General features: G+C 48.5%; 7 protein-coding genes across 7 annotated transcripts; 3 read left to right on the top strand and 4 right to left on the bottom strand.

Moving 5' to 3' along the window:
- Positions 1-239: 239 nt before the first annotated feature.
- BDV38DRAFT_287020 (putative vesicle transport v-SNARE protein Gos1) lies at positions 240-1,066 on the top strand (the record flags this gene model as incomplete). Its single annotated transcript, XM_032060787.1, has 3 exons — positions 240-305; positions 388-501; positions 563-1,066. The coding sequence occupies 3 exons, from the start codon at positions 240-242 to the stop codon at positions 1,064-1,066; spliced, it is 684 nt and encodes a 227-aa protein (XP_031909222.1).
- BDV38DRAFT_191665 (mitochondrial ATPase complex subunit ATP10) lies at positions 1,032-2,745 on the bottom strand. Its single transcript, XM_032052283.1, has 2 exons — positions 2,172-2,745; positions 1,032-2,101 (listed from the first exon to the last, which is right to left on the bottom strand). Exons 1-2 carry the CDS (start codon positions 2,585-2,587, stop codon positions 1,408-1,410), a joined length of 1,110 nt encoding a protein of 369 aa, XP_031909221.1. The 5' UTR covers positions 2,588-2,745; the 3' UTR covers positions 1,032-1,407.
- Positions 2,746-2,903: 158 nt separating this feature from the next.
- Positions 2,904-5,224, top strand: BDV38DRAFT_287018 (DNA-directed DNA polymerase IV; the record flags this gene model as incomplete). The annotated part of the gene is made up of 4 exons (XM_032060786.1): positions 2,904-3,330; positions 3,399-3,571; positions 3,624-3,989; positions 4,046-5,224. 4 exons carry the CDS (start codon positions 2,904-2,906, stop codon positions 5,222-5,224), a joined length of 2,145 nt encoding a protein of 714 aa, XP_031909220.1.
- Positions 5,225-5,790: 566 nt separating this feature from the next.
- On the top strand, positions 5,791-9,426 carry BDV38DRAFT_259004 (uncharacterized protein). The gene is made up of 7 exons (XM_032055778.1): positions 5,791-6,876; positions 6,970-7,475; positions 7,545-7,656; positions 7,721-8,088; positions 8,144-8,533; positions 8,590-8,779; positions 8,842-9,426. Exons 1-7 carry the CDS (start codon positions 6,372-6,374, stop codon positions 8,949-8,951), a joined length of 2,181 nt encoding a protein of 726 aa, XP_031909219.1. The 5' UTR covers positions 5,791-6,371; the 3' UTR covers positions 8,952-9,426.
- Positions 9,427-10,460: 1,034 nt separating this feature from the next.
- Positions 10,461-11,455, bottom strand: BDV38DRAFT_287016 (uncharacterized protein; the record flags this gene model as incomplete). The annotated part of the gene is made up of 3 exons (XM_032060785.1): positions 10,461-11,082; positions 11,155-11,387; positions 11,441-11,455. 3 exons carry the CDS (start codon positions 11,453-11,455, stop codon positions 10,461-10,463), a joined length of 870 nt encoding a protein of 289 aa, XP_031909218.1.
- Positions 11,456-11,947: 492 nt separating this feature from the next.
- BDV38DRAFT_287015 (uncharacterized protein) lies at positions 11,948-12,343 on the bottom strand (the record flags this gene model as incomplete). Its single annotated transcript, XM_032060784.1, has 2 exons — positions 11,948-12,065; positions 12,138-12,343. The coding sequence occupies 2 exons, from the start codon at positions 12,341-12,343 to the stop codon at positions 11,948-11,950; spliced, it is 324 nt and encodes a 107-aa protein (XP_031909217.1).
- Positions 12,344-12,758: 415 nt separating this feature from the next.
- On the bottom strand, positions 12,759-16,358 carry BDV38DRAFT_259000 (uncharacterized protein). Its single transcript, XM_032055777.1, has 3 exons — positions 15,145-16,358; positions 13,717-15,076; positions 12,759-13,661 (listed from the first exon to the last, which is right to left on the bottom strand). Exons 1-3 carry the CDS (start codon positions 15,868-15,870, stop codon positions 13,228-13,230), a joined length of 2,520 nt encoding a protein of 839 aa, XP_031909216.1. The 5' UTR covers positions 15,871-16,358; the 3' UTR covers positions 12,759-13,227.
- Positions 16,359-17,046: the final 688 nt, after the last annotated feature.

The raw sequence follows: 17,046 nt of genomic DNA, 5'->3' as shown, positions 1-17,046 counted from the left end.
TGGTGATGGGAGCCGCGGATGCTTTTTGGGTGATGCTTTTGCCTTTCGTTTCCCGCTGGTCGGTCACTTTAATACTCAACTGTTCTTTTAAGCCGGGGGATTTTTTTTTTTGGGACGGCGAAGATCTTCTTAGCCTTAATTTGGGAATTTATATTCCTTGACCTCTCTGTTCATTGATTCATAGATCCTAATACTCCTATCTTGACCTTAACCTCGTATACTTCTATACCCACTACTCCATGGCTGCCTCAACAGGTACCGGGTGGGCTCAGCTCCGGCAGCAAGCCCGCTCTCTCGAAACTCAGGTACGGACTGATTCAAACCAGAGGAGTCCTGGAAACCGCACTAGCGAACATAGAACAACATATTAACCCATAGCTCTTCTAGACTGAAAGCCTGTTCCACTCCTACTCGCAGTATGCGTCGATGACAACCCTCCCCCGGGACCCATCTGAAGAAGAACTCCGACTGGAATCACAATTAAAAGGATTGCTCGAAAAGGTACATTCTCAAATACACCATCCTTTCCCCGACCGAACGTCTCACTAACTCCCAATACCAGCGCCAAGCCCTCGTCTCCCAACTCGCCCGTCTCCTCGATTCCGAAGCCACCCTGACCTCCTCCGCCCTGAAGCAGAATAACCTCGCCCGCCATCGTGAAATTCTCCAAGACCACCGCCGCGAACTCCAACGTCTCACCGCCGCCATCGCAGAATCCCGCGACCGCGCAAATCTACTCAACAATGTCCGCTCCGATATCGATGCCTATCGAGCGTCGAATCCCGCCGCCGCCGAAGCCGACTACATGCTCGAGGAGCGGGGTCGGATCGACCAAAGTCACAATGTGATAGACGGCGTCTTGAGCCAAGCATACGCCATCAACGAGAACTTCGGGCTTCAGCGCGAGACGCTGGCCAGTATTAATCGGCGTATTGTTGGAGCCGCTAGTCAGGTGCCGGGGATGAATGCATTAATCGGGAAGATTGGATCGAAGCGGAGGCGAGATGCGCTTATCTTGGGGGCCTTTATCGGGTTCTGCTTTTTGATGCTGCTTTGGTTCCGATAAGTGCATGGTGGTTCCGCTTTAGCTTGGTGTCAAGATCTCTACTTTAGCGGTGTTATTTTCTTGTTTCTTTGTCATTTATTTTACCGCTGTCTATAGTGTGTGGGCGTTATGGGATTGGGCACTTTTACTTCTGCTAGACATGAGTTGTTAATTCGTGGGTTTCTTGTATGATCTGCTTGATGTATAGGGGCGACCCAAATCATGGTTATTGATGATCTATATCGGTCGATTAAGGTGCTGATCTCCGTCATACACTGGGCTGTAGCTGAGCATGGTGAAAGTGAATGGGGTAATCCGTAATATGATACATATGTATATACATGATGACTTTTTTTTGCCCCTCAAGGTCTCATGACAACCCGGGGCTTTTGAGCTGCCGACCAGCTTTGACTCTTCCTTCCCCACTCTGCAGCAGGTAACTCAGACTCCATACTGATTTTGTTCTCTTGAATCAGTTTGCGGATTCCGTTGTTAAGTGCCTCGAGCTCATGTTCTTCTGCAGGCCCGCTTCCTGCCCACCGAATGCGACAATTTTCATCCAAGAGATAAACATATCCAACCTTGCTGTTCATCATTCCGATAGACTCCTTAACGCCTTCTGTGACACCTTTGCGAACCAGGAAGTAGCGCCTATGTTGCTGTTCAGGCAACTTGTTCCGCATCCGCCACATAAATCTGCGAACCAGCCATGCCTTGAGGGCATTCTCTTCTAAGTTGATATCCACCTTCTGAACCATATCGCCACCGCTCTTGATCGCCTCATAGAGGCCTGGATTCTGTTCAGGACCCGTGAAAGTCGCAACCTGCGTCTCTGCCCAAACACTAGAGAAAAGATTCACGACGGAAATTCTGCCCCGAAGCTGCGTGGTGGTATCCTGCGGTTCCTTGGGCGATGCAAGTGTGGTACCGTGCATGTTGGGGAAGTAGAGCGCCTTGTCTCGTTTGAATAACCGGGGACCGGAGTAGAAGGTCTTCCCTTCGTGATGGCGGAGGTTCGACCATTCTCGGAAATAGGGTTTTGCGACTTGTCTTGTTCTGTTATTGCATACATATCGAATCAGTAAATGGATTTAGAACGACTTGGGAAGACTGGAGATGGCCATACAATTCTTTGCGACGCTCCAGATGTCTATCATAGTTGACAAAGTCGTCTCGTCTTTGCCGGAGAGTTCGCGAATCAACACCGGTGTTCTGTCCTTCTTGCGGAGGAATCACCGAACCAATTGGACGGTCGAGGGTCGGGGGAACGAAGTCATCGTCGCCGGGTTCGGGGGTCGCAGAAGGAGCTGATGACGGGGATGGGTTCTGTTTAAATTGGACCTTATTATTCGCCGTTGGATTGGGTACAGCCGTCTTTGCTGCTTTATCATTGTTACTGCTGCTTGCGTAGTAGCGCAGCGCCGGCTTTACTCGAATAGTTGAAGTGGCAGCGGCATTGCGGAATTGGCAGCTGAGACAGCGACCACCCTGGAGCAGAGTGGCCTCTGAGAAAGATGATAGAAGCATAGATCGCTTCCACATTTTGATTGACGAACAATGTCGATTTCAACAGCGGTGGTTGTAGACTCGGTTTATCTGCTTCGGAAGATCCACATGCTTACCTTCCGGGAAGTTAAATTGAGAGCCCACAATCCCGTGACTAGGCGGCATTTTCGTGTCTCTCCCCACGCGTGGTTGCCTTCCGGCGTGTTTCTTGCGTAGAGTTCCATGTCACTTACTACTTGCTGCGATTTGATTGAAGCATTGGTAATATACGTATATAAACCGTCACCTGCTTGGCAGGTTCGGGATTTATCCATGGCTCTACGGATTCCAGAGGACATGACATCGACCTCATATGAGCCCGGAAATGGTGCAGAACACCTCGGACAAAGAGGCCTTTTTCCAAGGACTTGAGAGGCTAGATGCCTTGTTGGATGACTCAGGTGATGATGCCGACGAGGGGTTTTCTCAGATTATAGCACTGGCGAATGACTATGTTGAGCCTGTTCACCAAGTCGAGCCTGCTCCTTCCGATTCACCGGTACAGAAAACAGGTGTATTGGGAGCAACTTCCGCTTTACAATCACCTTCACTTGATGTAATGGACCATGGAAAGTGTGGAAACACATCTATAGTTGTCATTGAAGAGATACAGGCTCCTTCTGTGAAAGGATCAAGTATCATGGGAGCTTCGAAGAAGAAAGTCGACGGCAAGAAAAAACGAACATCTACTACGAAAATAGTTGCGGAACAGCATCAAATCTTCAAGGGCCTCGTATTCTGTTAGGGATCAGTTTCATTTTGTTTAAACGTTACCATCTAGTCTTCATTGTGCTGACTGGCCTTTCAGTTTTCTTCCCGAATAGCGACGTTTCTCCTTTGCGGCGGCTGCGCATCCAGCGAGCGCAGGAGTATGGTGCTCTTTGGGCTCGGAATTGGAGTGATAGTGTCACACATGTAATAGTCGACAAAGGTTTAACTTTCCAGGAGGTTCTGAGACATCTTTGTTTAAAGACGTTTCCGGTTAGTCTAGGCATGTTGTTTTTACTTGTTCCACTTGCTGACTTTGATGAAGTCGAACATTGCCCTCCTCGATGAGAGTTATCCTTCGGAATGCATTAAGTTTAGAACGGTCTTAAGTACATCTCATGTGCGATTCCGGATAACTGGGATGCCGGTCGTCTCAGAAGCAAGGGAGGCGTCCCAGCAAAATGAACCCTCGGATGAGTCCTTGCCGTTGAAGCCAGCCGGCAGACAACAGCGACAGCTTGAAACCCAGTCGCAGTCATCTGAGAGCGAAGACGACTCGGAATACCAACCCGATGCACAAAAAGTCGACGGCTATCCAGACGAGGCCCATAACGAGGTGTTTAATGAGCCACTTCGTGGACGCGATGCCCTGGATGACATGATTGATGAAGCAAAAGCCGTGAAGGACTTGGTACGGTTAACTTGTTTTATTTCTTAAAAAAAAAGTATGCTGAACCATTAATGCAGCCTTTGGAGCCACTGGATTCCTTTGATGAACACCCAACTGAAGTGGCCGACTTGGGAACTTCCGAAGAATCGGACTGCCAGCCAAACACGCGAAAGAGAAAAAGAACATCAAGACGGGATAGCGAAAGGAAAGATGATTGGCAGCAAAGGTTTGCATGCATGCAAAAGCATGATCCCAAGTCGAACTCTGAGAATCCCAACTGTCGGACCATTGATGTCCTTCAACAGATGCTGGACTATTATGCAAGGACTGATGACCACTGGCGAATGCTTGCCTATCGCAAAGCCATCTCCGCTCTTCGGGGGCAGCCAACGAAGATTCTCACGAGATCACAGGCAATCACTATCCCAGGAGTAGGACCGCGCTTGGCGGATAAGATCGAGGAAATCGTGTGCACAAACCGGCTCCGTCGCTTAGAAAATGCCAATCTTACGCGCGAGGATATCATACTTCAGGAGTTCTTGGGTGTTTACGGCGCTGGGATTTCGCAGGCCTCCAAGTGGCTTGCTCAAGGCTACAGATCACTAGAGGATCTAAGGATTAAAGCCTCCCTGACCCCTCAGCAACAAATCGGTGTCGATCACTACCACGATTTCTCTCAACGGATCCCGCGAAAGGAAGTAGAGACACATGGCGAGATCGTTAAAATGACCGTGCAAAAGGCTGACCCTGGAATGCAGGTCATCATCGCTGGGTCTTACCGACGTGGCGCTGCTGACTGCGGAGACATCGATCTGCTAATCACCAAACCGGATGCGACGATTGAGCAGATTCGTGCCCTAATGATCGATGTGGTAGTCCCGAAACTCTTCAAACGGGGCTTCCTGCAAGCTAGTTTGGCGATTACGTCGCGAGGGGATGGGTCTAAATGGCATGGCGCATCTCTAGCTCCGGGCAGCCAGATCTGGCGACGGATCGATCTTCTTTTCGTACCGGGCTTGGAGATTGGCGCTGCACTGATTTACTTTACTGGGAATGACATTTTCAATCGAAGCATCAGGCTATTGGCTAGCAAGAAAGGCATGCGATTGAATCAGCGCGGACTATATACGGATGTACTGCGAGGTCCGCAGCGGGTGAAGCTGAATACCGGTCGGCTGCTTGAAGGTCGCGATGAGCGACGTATTTTTGAGATTCTGGGAGTTCCATGGCGTCCTCCCGAACATCGTGTATGCTGACGTGCCCGGACCTTTTTGGGTTTTGTTCGCGTTGTTTCGGAAACCGGTAATGCTTTCTGGGAGTACGCTTAATGACAGATAACATTTGATGCAATACTAGTACTTTTTTTTTTATTGAAATAAATAGCTTTAGTTAATACACTTTCGCTGTTCCGCTTCCAGACCGACTTCTCATTATGCATGAATTCGCTGTAGTGTCTGCAGGAATGTTACAAGGTTCTTTATGGGGTATATATGGAAGACTAAGTATGACGCTGGCTCAAGAGGTCTGGATCATGATGATGATGGTGTCGCTGTAAGGGCTGCAGCCAGAAGCGGTAAAAGAGGATAATTCGTATGTATTGTACGGGAGTAACCTTTCCATAAGCTTTCAGAGGTATCTTTTGTGTGGCTCAGGGTAGGACAGGAACTTGGCGACCTTTTGAACATGCCAGAGGGAGGCTCAATAAACGAGGGTTAAGACCTTCACCACTTGGTAAGGTGGCGAAAAAGACTGTGTGTTTAATTGAAAGTCACGCGTGAATCCAGTTCATGATCCCGTGAGGTCACACCCCAAGACGTATTCATAAATCCTAAAAGCGAAAAATAAAAAATAAAAAATAAAACAAGACATCATTTCCACCCCTGTCACCGATCTCATCACCGCCTTTCATGCGGTGAAGCGCATGCAATAGAACACTGAGGGCGGCATCCGTCAGACCGCCTGTGGAAAAGTGCAAAAGTCATCGTTTTGCCGTTGCTTCCAACAATTATTCCTCGTCCATCCCACTCTTCCTGTCTCTCCACCTTATCGCACTCCCCATCACAGCTGTCATTCTGCCGTTATCAATCGCCTGGTGGCTTGTTAAACGCCTGCAATTCGGCCCACCGTCATTGTCACATCCGCGACACACGCGGGTGATTGTTGTTTTTCGTGGTGCTTTGTGGCCCACTGGTATTTTGCCGTCCCGACCAAACCACCCCTCGTCCTTCTTTGTGTGCGCGATTCGATCCACCATTTGTATTCTGCTGTCGCTTTTAATCCCACTGTAAGGTTGAGCGTGACCTTATCATCCCCATTGGGACCTCTGGCCCTGGGAATACTCGACGCCTCTGGCTCCCGACCCTTCCTACCGAGTCCTCGTGTTGCCCGTCTCACTCGCCCGCCATGGGTCGCAAACCGAACCAGCTGATCCTCGAGTTCTTCATTCGAGGCCAGAAACTCGAGGATGCCAGTAACCGTTACCAGCACACATGCAAGGCCTGTGGAGAGAAATTCCCGAAAGGTCGCATCGATAGTTTAACCAACCATCTCGTGAAGAAGTGTCAAGCCATCCCGCTGCGAGACCGTCAACGCGTCCTGTTGCGCCTCCACGAACTTCCCGATCTCGCCGATGGTGACCAGAACAAAGATCCGAGTGTCGCGGGCCAGAACAAAGGAAAAGGCTCGGATCTACCTTTCACCACTCGTCAGAACTTTGATGGTCTGAATGTCCTAGCCGAGGCCTCAAGGCAAGTGGGCGCATCCGACCAGACTAAACGGGGCGGCCCTGCGTATACCCAATCAGTTACTGTCGGTGGTAAGACTGTTGTTGTCGACCCTGCGCTTGAGGCCGAGGGCTTTCAGGGCCATCCGCAGGCAGAGCACGTTGAGGAAGACGTGAAGCCACCTGGTAAGCTGATTTTGCCCCTTGTCCTCATTCTCTTTGTTTGTTGCTGGCTTCATCGGTTTCATTGGTGTCGCATTAACCGCAATCGTTTTGTAGGAACTCCCCAAGGCTCTAACGCAACACTTCCATCCCTCCCCAATACTTCGCAAGATCAACCTCCGTCCGCGTCTCCTCCGCTGGCGGAAGCTTCGCTGACGCCTGACCCCACCTCTAATGCTCGCCAGTCGCAACTCTCTATGATCGCCGCCTCTGCTAGCGAGATGGTGCCACAGGGAATGCCGTTGGATCATGACATCGTCGATGGCTTGCCGAAAGTGGGTTCATGGAACCAACAGCTCTCCACTCAGGAACAGCTCCTATTTGATAGTCTCCACGAACATGACCCTACACTTACTGCTGCGACGCAGCGGGCCGCTGCTTTCCCTCGTCCTATTGCGATGAACCCCAACTCACAGGCGAAGGGGTTCGTAAATGAATTTGGTAACTCAACCAAACCGACGAAGCCGAAGGTACGCGGGCGTTTTTCTGCGGCCAGACGTAGGGAGGTTCAAGAGGTCAGAAAGCGCGGCGCGTGTATTCGTTGTCGCATGCTCAAGAAACCTGTACAGTTTCCCCTAACCTTTTTTTTTTTTTTTTTTTTGGAGGAGGGCGCGCAACTAATCATTCTCCAGTGTTCCGGTGATAGTCCTTGCACTACCTGTGCCAGTGTAGAAAGCGCGCGGTTGTGGAAGCATCCATGTATTCGGACGCGCATCGCGGAAGAGTTTGAACTGTACAATGCAAGTAAGTTTTTTTTTTTTGTTTCCTCACTCTGCTTTTAGTTTGTGTTGGGTGACTGACCGCCTAGATTTGCACGCCACCCTGGCATATCACGACGTAAGCGGTATCCGAAACCAGGTCAAGTTTGAGCATTATGCCGGCCGTATTGAGGTTACCCACTTTGAAGAGAGCATGGTGTATGTCACCTTTAGTGCGCTCCAGGGCCACAAACCATCTACCTCGACGCTTGATCCCCAACTCCAAGGGCTTGGAGACGACTCGCAATTCCAGGGACCACTTCATGAACTTTACTTGCTTGACAGCGATGCAGACGACTTACCTGGAAAGCTTGAGATGTACATCAAAAAGACCGCACCATTCTTCTACGAGAGAGAAGCTTCTGAAGTCATGAGGCCCACTCTGCTGCTTGCCTCAGAGTTGAGCCAGCAGAAGAAGGTATATACCTTTGCCCACACTATCGCTTGAGGAAACACAAGCTAAATGGTTACAGGATGTTCTGCTGGAGCGGGTGCTAGAGCTCTGGGTTGCTACTCACATTCTGGTCGACTCAGATTTGCGTTGGAGAACATTCTGCAACCCTACCCTTCCCCCTACTTCGATGCAGGCTCTCGCGCAGCCATCGGATGATGGACGCATGCCGATCGACGAAGTCACCAATGCTGAGTCTTACGCACTCCTGTGCAGCCAGCTGCGCGCAGCAACCGAGAAGCGTGCCTCGCAACTGAGCAAGTCGGTGATGAACGACCTCGAACGGCGCCTGCTTCAGCGTCAGCAGAGTGGCTGGTTTGAGACTTTCTTGGTTGCCCTCATCCTTCTGAACTGTGTGGAGAGAACCTGTTGGCTGTTCCGCTCTTGGGAAGATGAGGCGTTTGTACAGCGCGTAAGTCTCTTTTGGGCTGTAATTCTTGGATTACATTGTTTTCTAACGCATCATAGTGGCCTTTGGACAAACGTCCTCCTTACTACGCAAGCCAGGGCGATCGCTTCTCTGATATTCTGCATATGCTGCTGAAGATGCGCAGCCTGCCGCCCAAAGCAACTCCACGCGCCGATAATGGTATCTTGAAGGCGGTAGACGGTAGCGACATGAACGCAGCTCGCTGGTTTGATATGATTAAAGTTTCCCGTGAGTTTACCATACACCTTGTGTCTCAACCAGAGAACTTTCACTTACAGGCGACAAAACAGCTCTATACCTTGAACAACGGCAGGCTGCTGTCTTCGATCCCAACGACTCTCGCTCCCTCGATCTCCGCTACGGAGCAAAACTGTTGCCACCTACGAACGTTTACACATGATTTGCGCTGGTCCACAAACTGTGACTGATGAAACAAAACGAACCAATGACTTTGAAAAGATTGATTGAAGCCGGCTTTTCGTGATAGGTATTGTACTTGACTGGGTCTGAAGGAGGGTTTTGCAATGAAATTAGCTTGCTGGAATAGGGCATTTATGGGGGTTTCAGTTTCTTTTCCCCTTTTCCTTTCTTTTCTTCTCTTCTTTTTTACCCTTCTATTTGAAACCGAGCACTCAAGTGTAATCTACAGATTCCGTGTCTTGGCCCCATATCGCTGCATGAGTCCCCATGGTTCCTAGTCCTAGCTATAAATGGAAAATAATAATCATCCCTCCCCCTACCAAGCAGGGCGGAATCTCGAATGAGAAATAAGGGTTTGGGGAATTAGAATGAAGAACAAATACGGTAACGAGCGTATATTGAGCAGAGGTAGACTAGTATCTTTGCCCTTCTCTGAATACTGTGCAGCCAATAACAGTAAATCTAAGCATAGAAGGTTCAAAATAACTATAACTTAACAATGTATCAATAAGTATTTTGTACATTGTAGTTATTTGGCTTCCACATATATTGGATATATGATAATACCAATCTTCACCATTGATCAAAGCTACAGGCACGGGTTACAACATATCTATCAGTCGACCCTATATGTAGGTTTTTGTTGTATAGATAAATTATCCCAGGGAGAGGTATACAGACTACATGATAGATGGGGTTCCTCATCGGCCGAAGCTCGATGAACTACTAACATTTATTACGCTCTTCCGTCCCCTACCTTAGATGAATTTGCTTAAACAAATCAGTCATCCTACTGGTGATGTGACGAGGTTTTTAGACATGGTTGTTTGAAAGTCGCATTCCAGCTTATGTTGACAATCAGTGGTTTTGCATGGTTGAAGGTAGAAGGGTTCCCTTTCCTTCCAGATGGGGTGAAACGATACTCCTAATAGAAAGTACAGAGGCTCAAGACCCAGCCCACTGTGGGACGGATCTGAACTTTTTGAATGCCCTCCAGCCTCATGATTGTAAGATGTGCTGAGGGAGTTTGTGTGATCCTGTGGCGCCTAACTCAGTAGTTGCGTATGTGACAAGGAAGCCACTAGCGTGTTAAGCCCCATAGATTGTATCCTGGTTTGTATATATACTGGAAATATTTCTGAGTTCACTGTAAAAGTGTTATGGTCGATCTAGCCCTGTTAATTTCTAGTGCTGAATAAATTAAATGAATATCCTCTAACGTTCAGAGAGTCAGTGTAGGTCTCGGAAATATAGTCTGATAGTAGGATAGAAATAAACCGTCTTCATGCCCTGGTTTGCAAGGACCCAGGAAGGTTTAACTATAGCATATAATCAAGAAATGGAGTAGAATATCAAAACAACGGAAGAAGAGAAACAAAACACGCCCGAACCACAGCAAAGATAAAAGACAGCCAGCACCCTCTGGCCTTTTCGAGTGACTGTTAATATCGCCCGTTAACTGCCTAGTAGCAACATCGCTGTGCAAATGTCACTCAAGTGGACCGCCCCCTTCAGTGCCTGTTGCATTTTCATCCCGGGAATGGGGTGAACCGTTGTCCTTAGGTGATCGCACAGGGGTCTGGAGCAGGACGTCCCGTAGGGTCACGGTCATTTCATTATTCTCGGGTTTGATTAGGTCTTGAGCATCTTGAGGTGCAGAAAATGACGCCGGGTTAATGAAACTGCTGAAGCCAGATACTTCTGTACCCGAGTCATCTGGCGAGAGGGTCTTGACATCCCCCGTTTCATACCGGGGTGCAGATGGCCCGACTGAGGGTTTTGGTCCCTTGCTAGTATGGTTATTGGTGTTTTCTTGGCCAGGAAGGGCCAGCATGGAAGCCGGTTGATCGAAGAAACTGGAGTCGAACGCTTGTCCATCGAATATATTGGTGTACAGGAGCAGGATATGTACGTTATATCGTTCGCAGGCCTCTGTTAGGTCTTTGAGGTACTCGTTCGATGGATCTTCTGAACATATAGAAACTAGGCCATGGAGGTTGTGGACGCAGAGAGTTCGGATGGGATTGGCGCAAATGTGAGGGCCGTCTGTTGCTACGACTATGGCGTGGTAGCCCTTGTGTTTTGTGTCGTTGTAGCTTTTGACGTATGCGCTGTGGTTCCTTCTGTTAGTATATTACCATGGTATGTAGAGCAAAGATAGCGTTATAGGGAAGATGGCTTACTAGCTTTTAGTGGCATACGAAATTATATTAGCAATTGTTTGCATGAGTAGGGAGTCTTCGAAGAAAACGACTTCGTCAGAAATACGGGAGGACGACGACGGTCTATTCTCGCCGGTGAGAACTATCTTAAGGATATGGGATGCCTCAGATAATTGAAGAGGAAATCCTATGGGTTCATACCCACTGCTCGTCTTGGCGAAGTCGAGGAGGAAGAATTTCCCTGTATATGGGCACTATAACTGGTCAGTTGGTATTGTTGATGAACGGGGAAGATAGATCGACTCACAGTCATTCCCGACATAGCTTATTGAATTAGTTTGAATCAGGTCTCTTCCAGATCACAATATTCATGATATGAGACACGTGATGAACTGTTTGTTATGAGAAACAGACAGAGGAATAGCTGCATTTTATATTAAAGGATGACAGCAACGCCAGTGAATAACACCTTGTAAGCATCTCCACGACATGGAAAAGCTTAGGCCTCTATAATTCACCATGGTGGATACAGCCAATAGAAACGGTGGGAAACCAACACCAGTGAATAAGTAGAAGCAGCAAGCGGGATATCGGAGAGTATCTAAAAATACCAGTCTTGAAAATGACTGACGCGTCCATCCAATGGCAGAAGAGGGAAAATAAGAAAGAAATGACAGTAAATCCGACTCCCTCCTAGCATTTACCAATGGGACTGTACAAAGAAGAGGAACAACCCAATAAGAACAAAGTCAACACATCATCATCAGTCATAATACAACATGAAGAGCATAGTAAGAACAATGGTGCAGTCTCTTCATAGAGCCACTATCGAGTCCGGGGACTGCAAATTCCCTTGCACCTGCTCTAACAGTACTGCGTAGTATTTACCCTCTGCAGAGGTATCATGGTAAGGTCCCGCGCCCATAATAGCCCTACTTCCATTAGCATTACTGTGATTTTGTGCCTTTCGAGTGTATGGCAAAAAGACGACGTGGGATACGTACCATCCTTTATACTTCGGCTGGTTGAAGATGTCTGTGAAAGCTTTTAGAATGCGCAATGGCAACTCTAGAATCGAGGGCAGTTCCGGCCCAGGCCCGGAGATGGGAAGACCCAGCTTGTTGACAGGGACATAAACAATCTCGGCGGTGTTTTGGGGATTGCGGGCTTCTTGAAAGATGAGAAGACGGCGGGATGGTGGTGGGGCCATAATTTTTTTTCTTCTTCTTTTTCTTTTCCCTCTATTTTTGCTGGGTTGCCTTGCGATTGATGTCTTCGTAGTACCAGTGCTAGTGGTTGTTTCTCTGCTGCAAGTACGGGGTGTGTATAAGTGTATATGTTATGCGCGCTCCAATAGTAGTACGGGACTAAATCGCGCGCCGCAAACGATCGTTTGTTGTTGATCAAACAAACTCGACATTCATTGATATTATCGATAAATATGCTGCAGCCACGATCCCGCTTATCGCTTCTGTTGATCTGTGCGCAATTGAGTGCGGGATGGAGATAAAGCCCCTGAAGGCGGGGCAACAAATGGAAGAGTTATCCAGTTTTTGAAACACTCTTGAGAAAATCCAAGCAATACACGAGAAATGGATCAATGAGTCAATGATGAAATGGATGTGCTCTGACGCTGCAACATAGACAGAAGGGGTAAACAAATTCAATCTGAGTAAATCGCGGTTCCACCGCGTCGGCACGTGTTCGGGTGGGGGGAAACGCCGGATTTCATTCGACTATCAAAAAGGGTAATTCAATGACTACTAGTACTAAGGTATGGAGGTAGTAGAGGTCGAACTACGAAAGTAGGATACCAGATCACAAAATATGGCTTCTCAGTAAGCTTCTCCCAAGCCAAACATGGCATATATATACACACATTACAAGTACAGCATCGAACAAGAAGACAACGTTCGAGGATATCAACAGCTGGGTATCAAGTATCAAAAGAAATCATGGAGGTCAACTGTCGCGTGCGAAAGAAACGCTAGAAAGCACCGTCAACTCTGGGCCATCGGGACCAGCTATTTTCGATGATGCAACGCATCAAATGCCTAAAACATGCAAATAAAGCAATTCATCCCGTGGAATCTCCTACGTATCAAGCTCCCCATCAAGCACCCGTCGAGCAGCATCCAATCGCCGTCTCAATTGACGCACGCGCTTGGGGTCTGGATCGGAGGAGGTCGTAATTGTCTGAAGATCCATGCAAACATCGCCCAAACTCTTGAACAACTGTTCCAAGAGGCGTGTGTCGTCCTCATTGATTCCCATGTTGCCATTAGCCACGGACTTGGGATGGGGACTAGACGCCGCTCGCACAGTGGATACGAGGGAGGACACCAGAGATGTCGGAGTTGCAGACCCAGTCATAGATTGGCGGGGAGTCGAAAGATATTCCTCCTCACGGCTCCTGCTGTTTGGCTGTCTTCGGACCGCGCGAGGCGTTCCCATCTCTGATTCAGAGTCAGTTGAGTGCCGCTTCTCATCAGCAGGCCCAGAAGTATAACGCTGATTACTACGTAACTCTAATGTCTTGTTAGTCTCCAGTGTATTTGCGTTTTCAGTGGTTAGTGGACTCACCATCATTAAATCTCCTGTCCCAATAGAGGACACTTTCAAGGTCGTCGTGGTCTCCTTCAGTCGCAGTCGCATACGATGCTACGGTGGACAGGGATGCCCCGCTGTTCGTGCGGGAGTGACGGACGTGAGGACGATCATGGATAGGCCGCGTTGTTTCGACCGACGAAGTTGAGACATTGCTTGTTCGCCTTAACCTGGCTGAATAGTTTCCCAGGGCGCTGTGAAGGATGAAGTTCTCGTAGTCAAATGCATCTTCACGTTCTTCATGGGGTCGAGAGTCAGAATTTGGGACCGCTGGGAATGCGTCCAGATCTTCAAAGTCCTCCAAAGGCTCGCGTAATATTTCACTCAGTGCCTCACGATCAATGTCAGATGAGTCGTCGGAGTTGTATTCGCCTTCCTCTGCGTCTTCGTACAAGCTCTCAATGACCGACCGCCCATCTTCGTCCACGGGTTCAAGGACCTTTGGTTGTGGAGGTTTTGTATTAGCATTAGATGTCTCACTTCCGTAATGGCTAGTGACAGCCTCATTGCCGTCTCGCGCGTGTTCGTATTCTCCACTGCTTCGGGGCTCTGGAGTGTAATTCGGACTCCGTCCCGCACCGGGTCGCAGGTGACTATCTCTTAGCTCCATTGTATTGGTGAAGTACTTATCTGCCGCCGTGAAAGGACTAGGGGTTCGCAGACTCTGTAAGCTACGTCGACGTAGGTTGTCCTCCTGTGCCTTCACTTTCAGACTGGAGATCTTGATGTGCAAACCCTTCATCTGGTCTTGGAGATCTCTCACTTGTAGCTGCGACTGTGACCGAGATGGAGGATCAGACACAGGGTAGACCGAATAAATGTCTTCTGCGTTCAAGGTATGATCCTCTGTGTCTTCCGCTGAGATTCCTAGTCCATTAGGTGAACCGGAATTGTCTTCTTGCAAGTTCAAGGGAGAAGCACGAGCGGAGTGCGGTTTTGATACCGACGCACGGTGCGTAAGATATGCTCTGTTTGGATCATAACGAAATGTTCGTGCATCATTGTTGAAGTTCGAGACACTGCTCGATCCTAGAGCACTGAGGGACCTGGACAGGTCTGGCTCGACAGTTGGGAGACTCGATTGGTCTGCTGACGGCAAACGGGTTTCGCTATATACCCGGGAATGACGATTGTTACTCGTGTCCTGGGATGAGGTATATGTTGCACGAGGACGAGCCGATGCTCTGCGGTCCGCACGGGAGATCGATTGATACAAGCCGCCAACTGGTTGACCCAGCCCCAACGCTTGGGTGCCAGGGGACGGTGTTGGTGACACCGAAAGTGATGGCGATGTCCGCATCGAAGACCGAGCCCGAGTCAAGTTACCTTCCATGAGCTACAACGATGCACATCAGTTCAAGTTCCGTGAAGAAGTAACTCACTCTGTGCTTCAGCTAAACATACCGTGAGCCGTTTCTTTGCATTCTCCAGAATCCTTTCCGCTTCACTGCTCAGAATCACCGACGATAGTTCGTCACCAGGGCCTCCTTCCTCAGTATTCGCCACCACTCTGCCAATGGCATTCTCCTTCATGATGCGAACCGCTTCAAGTAACTGGTCCTGTTCTACGGCACGACTCTCTTGCGAGGCCCTCTGTCCATTCTGGCGATTTTTGGCCCCCTCCAATGAGGATGTCTCACTAGCGCCACTAATTGTAGAACTAGATGAGCTGCTGCACCCTCCTGTCTCCTTGGCCTCCGTGTCCTCTGCCGTGCGCTGCGAGGCCGGTGAGCCTGCCAATCGGCGGTTATGCGTGACCTCCAAGTGAGGCCCAAATCCGCTTACCGACGATGTTGACGACATATCTTCCTCCCCGATATCCGACAGGCGACGACTCGCATCAAGAGCGTCGTGTTGCCAAATGTGACGCGGGAAAGGCTTTTTCTGGGACCGGTGAGAAGCCATAGGACCGCCATTTCCGTTGTGATCCTGGGCGAAAGGTCCGTTGTTGTAGAACGATTGGAGATGGGACAAGGAAGGGAGGTTAAATGGCGGAGAAGGAGTGGAGGATTCGCGCTCGCCTTCATATGGTAGGATCATATCCGGGTTCGATAAAGTCGGCGACGGTGGAATCGCCGGTGGAGGCGGCCTGTGATGCCGGACATCCTCCGTAGAGGAACCGTGTAACATGCTTCCAAGTTAAATCTGTTTGGTTCGTGCTCAACGGCGTTCAAAGCCGAGCCCAGAAGCGTGTGGTGATCGAGTTGGCGGGTCGGGGGGAGAACCACCAATTAAACCAATATCATGGGTGAGAACGTGCCCGAGTCTGAAGAAGGGCTAGAACGGTGCGTCACTGGAATCGAGGGATAAGTTTAATTCCTAAGTCGAGGTGAAATTTAACTGCCGTCGCAAAGCAAATCCACGGTCAATGCGAACCCAGCCAAGCGGGAAAGGGCAGACGGAATTGAAGGAGAGGGAAAACAAGAACAAGCAACGAGGCGCGACGAGGTTTATTAGGATTAAGAATTAAGATTAACAACTAAAAAGTAGATAACAGAGGGGATTAGTACAACAACCAGAAGGCGATGGAAGGCAGCACAGAGAAAAAGAAAAGAAAAGAAAGAAAGATAGAAAGAGAGAGAGAAGACAGGTGACACAGCCACCAGGCCCGGGAGAAAAGAAAGGTATTAGTTAGTATTATTGTTTAGTTTTTAACTAGCGGTGTTATTTATTCTTCCCTTTAGTTCTTGTTGTTTTGACCCTGACCGACTCGAGTAAGTAAATAAATGAAAAAAGAGTACTCCGTAATAAATTTTTCGTCGTTTCTGGCTGCCAGGCCCAAAGAGGTAAAGATCGGACCCGTGGGGGAGAGTCCACCGCGTTAATAAATAAATTGAAGGTCTCTTACCGAAATTGTGCTAATTATTGACCCTATCTTGGGTGTTGGGGAGGGGAGGAAATCTCCCTAGGAGGTGGATCAAAATGACATTTATGGAATAATAAGAGAGGAGTGTTGCATATCATACATTATACTGCCCTGCATCGTCAACACAAGGGTACAGGACTTGAGACCAGGAAGAATCCATTAGTATCTAATAACAAGTAATAATATTAAAACAAGCCACTGGACAAACCTTAAATTACCTGCAGGCGGAGATCATCATTTAAAGAGATGCTCATGCTCACTGTTATGGCGCCATGCAAGCCAGAGAAAGACTCTTTTTTTTTCATTCATAACTTTTGCACTATTCCAGTGTCTTTTCATATTTTTATATTTTTATTTTTCTCACTCGTTCTATTATAAGTTGACCACAGTTACCTATTTTCTTGCACCCTATTTCTTTTTTTTTTTTTTTTTTTTTTTTT

This window comes from Aspergillus pseudotamarii (genome assembly GCF_009193445.1).
Source record: "Aspergillus pseudotamarii strain CBS 117625 unplaced genomic scaffold BDV38scaffold_70, whole genome shotgun sequence".
Taxonomy (NCBI): domain Eukaryota; kingdom Fungi; phylum Ascomycota; class Eurotiomycetes; order Eurotiales; family Aspergillaceae; genus Aspergillus; species Aspergillus pseudotamarii.
Note: the sequence above shows the minus strand (reverse complement) of the source record. Positions and strands in the feature narration are given on the sequence as shown.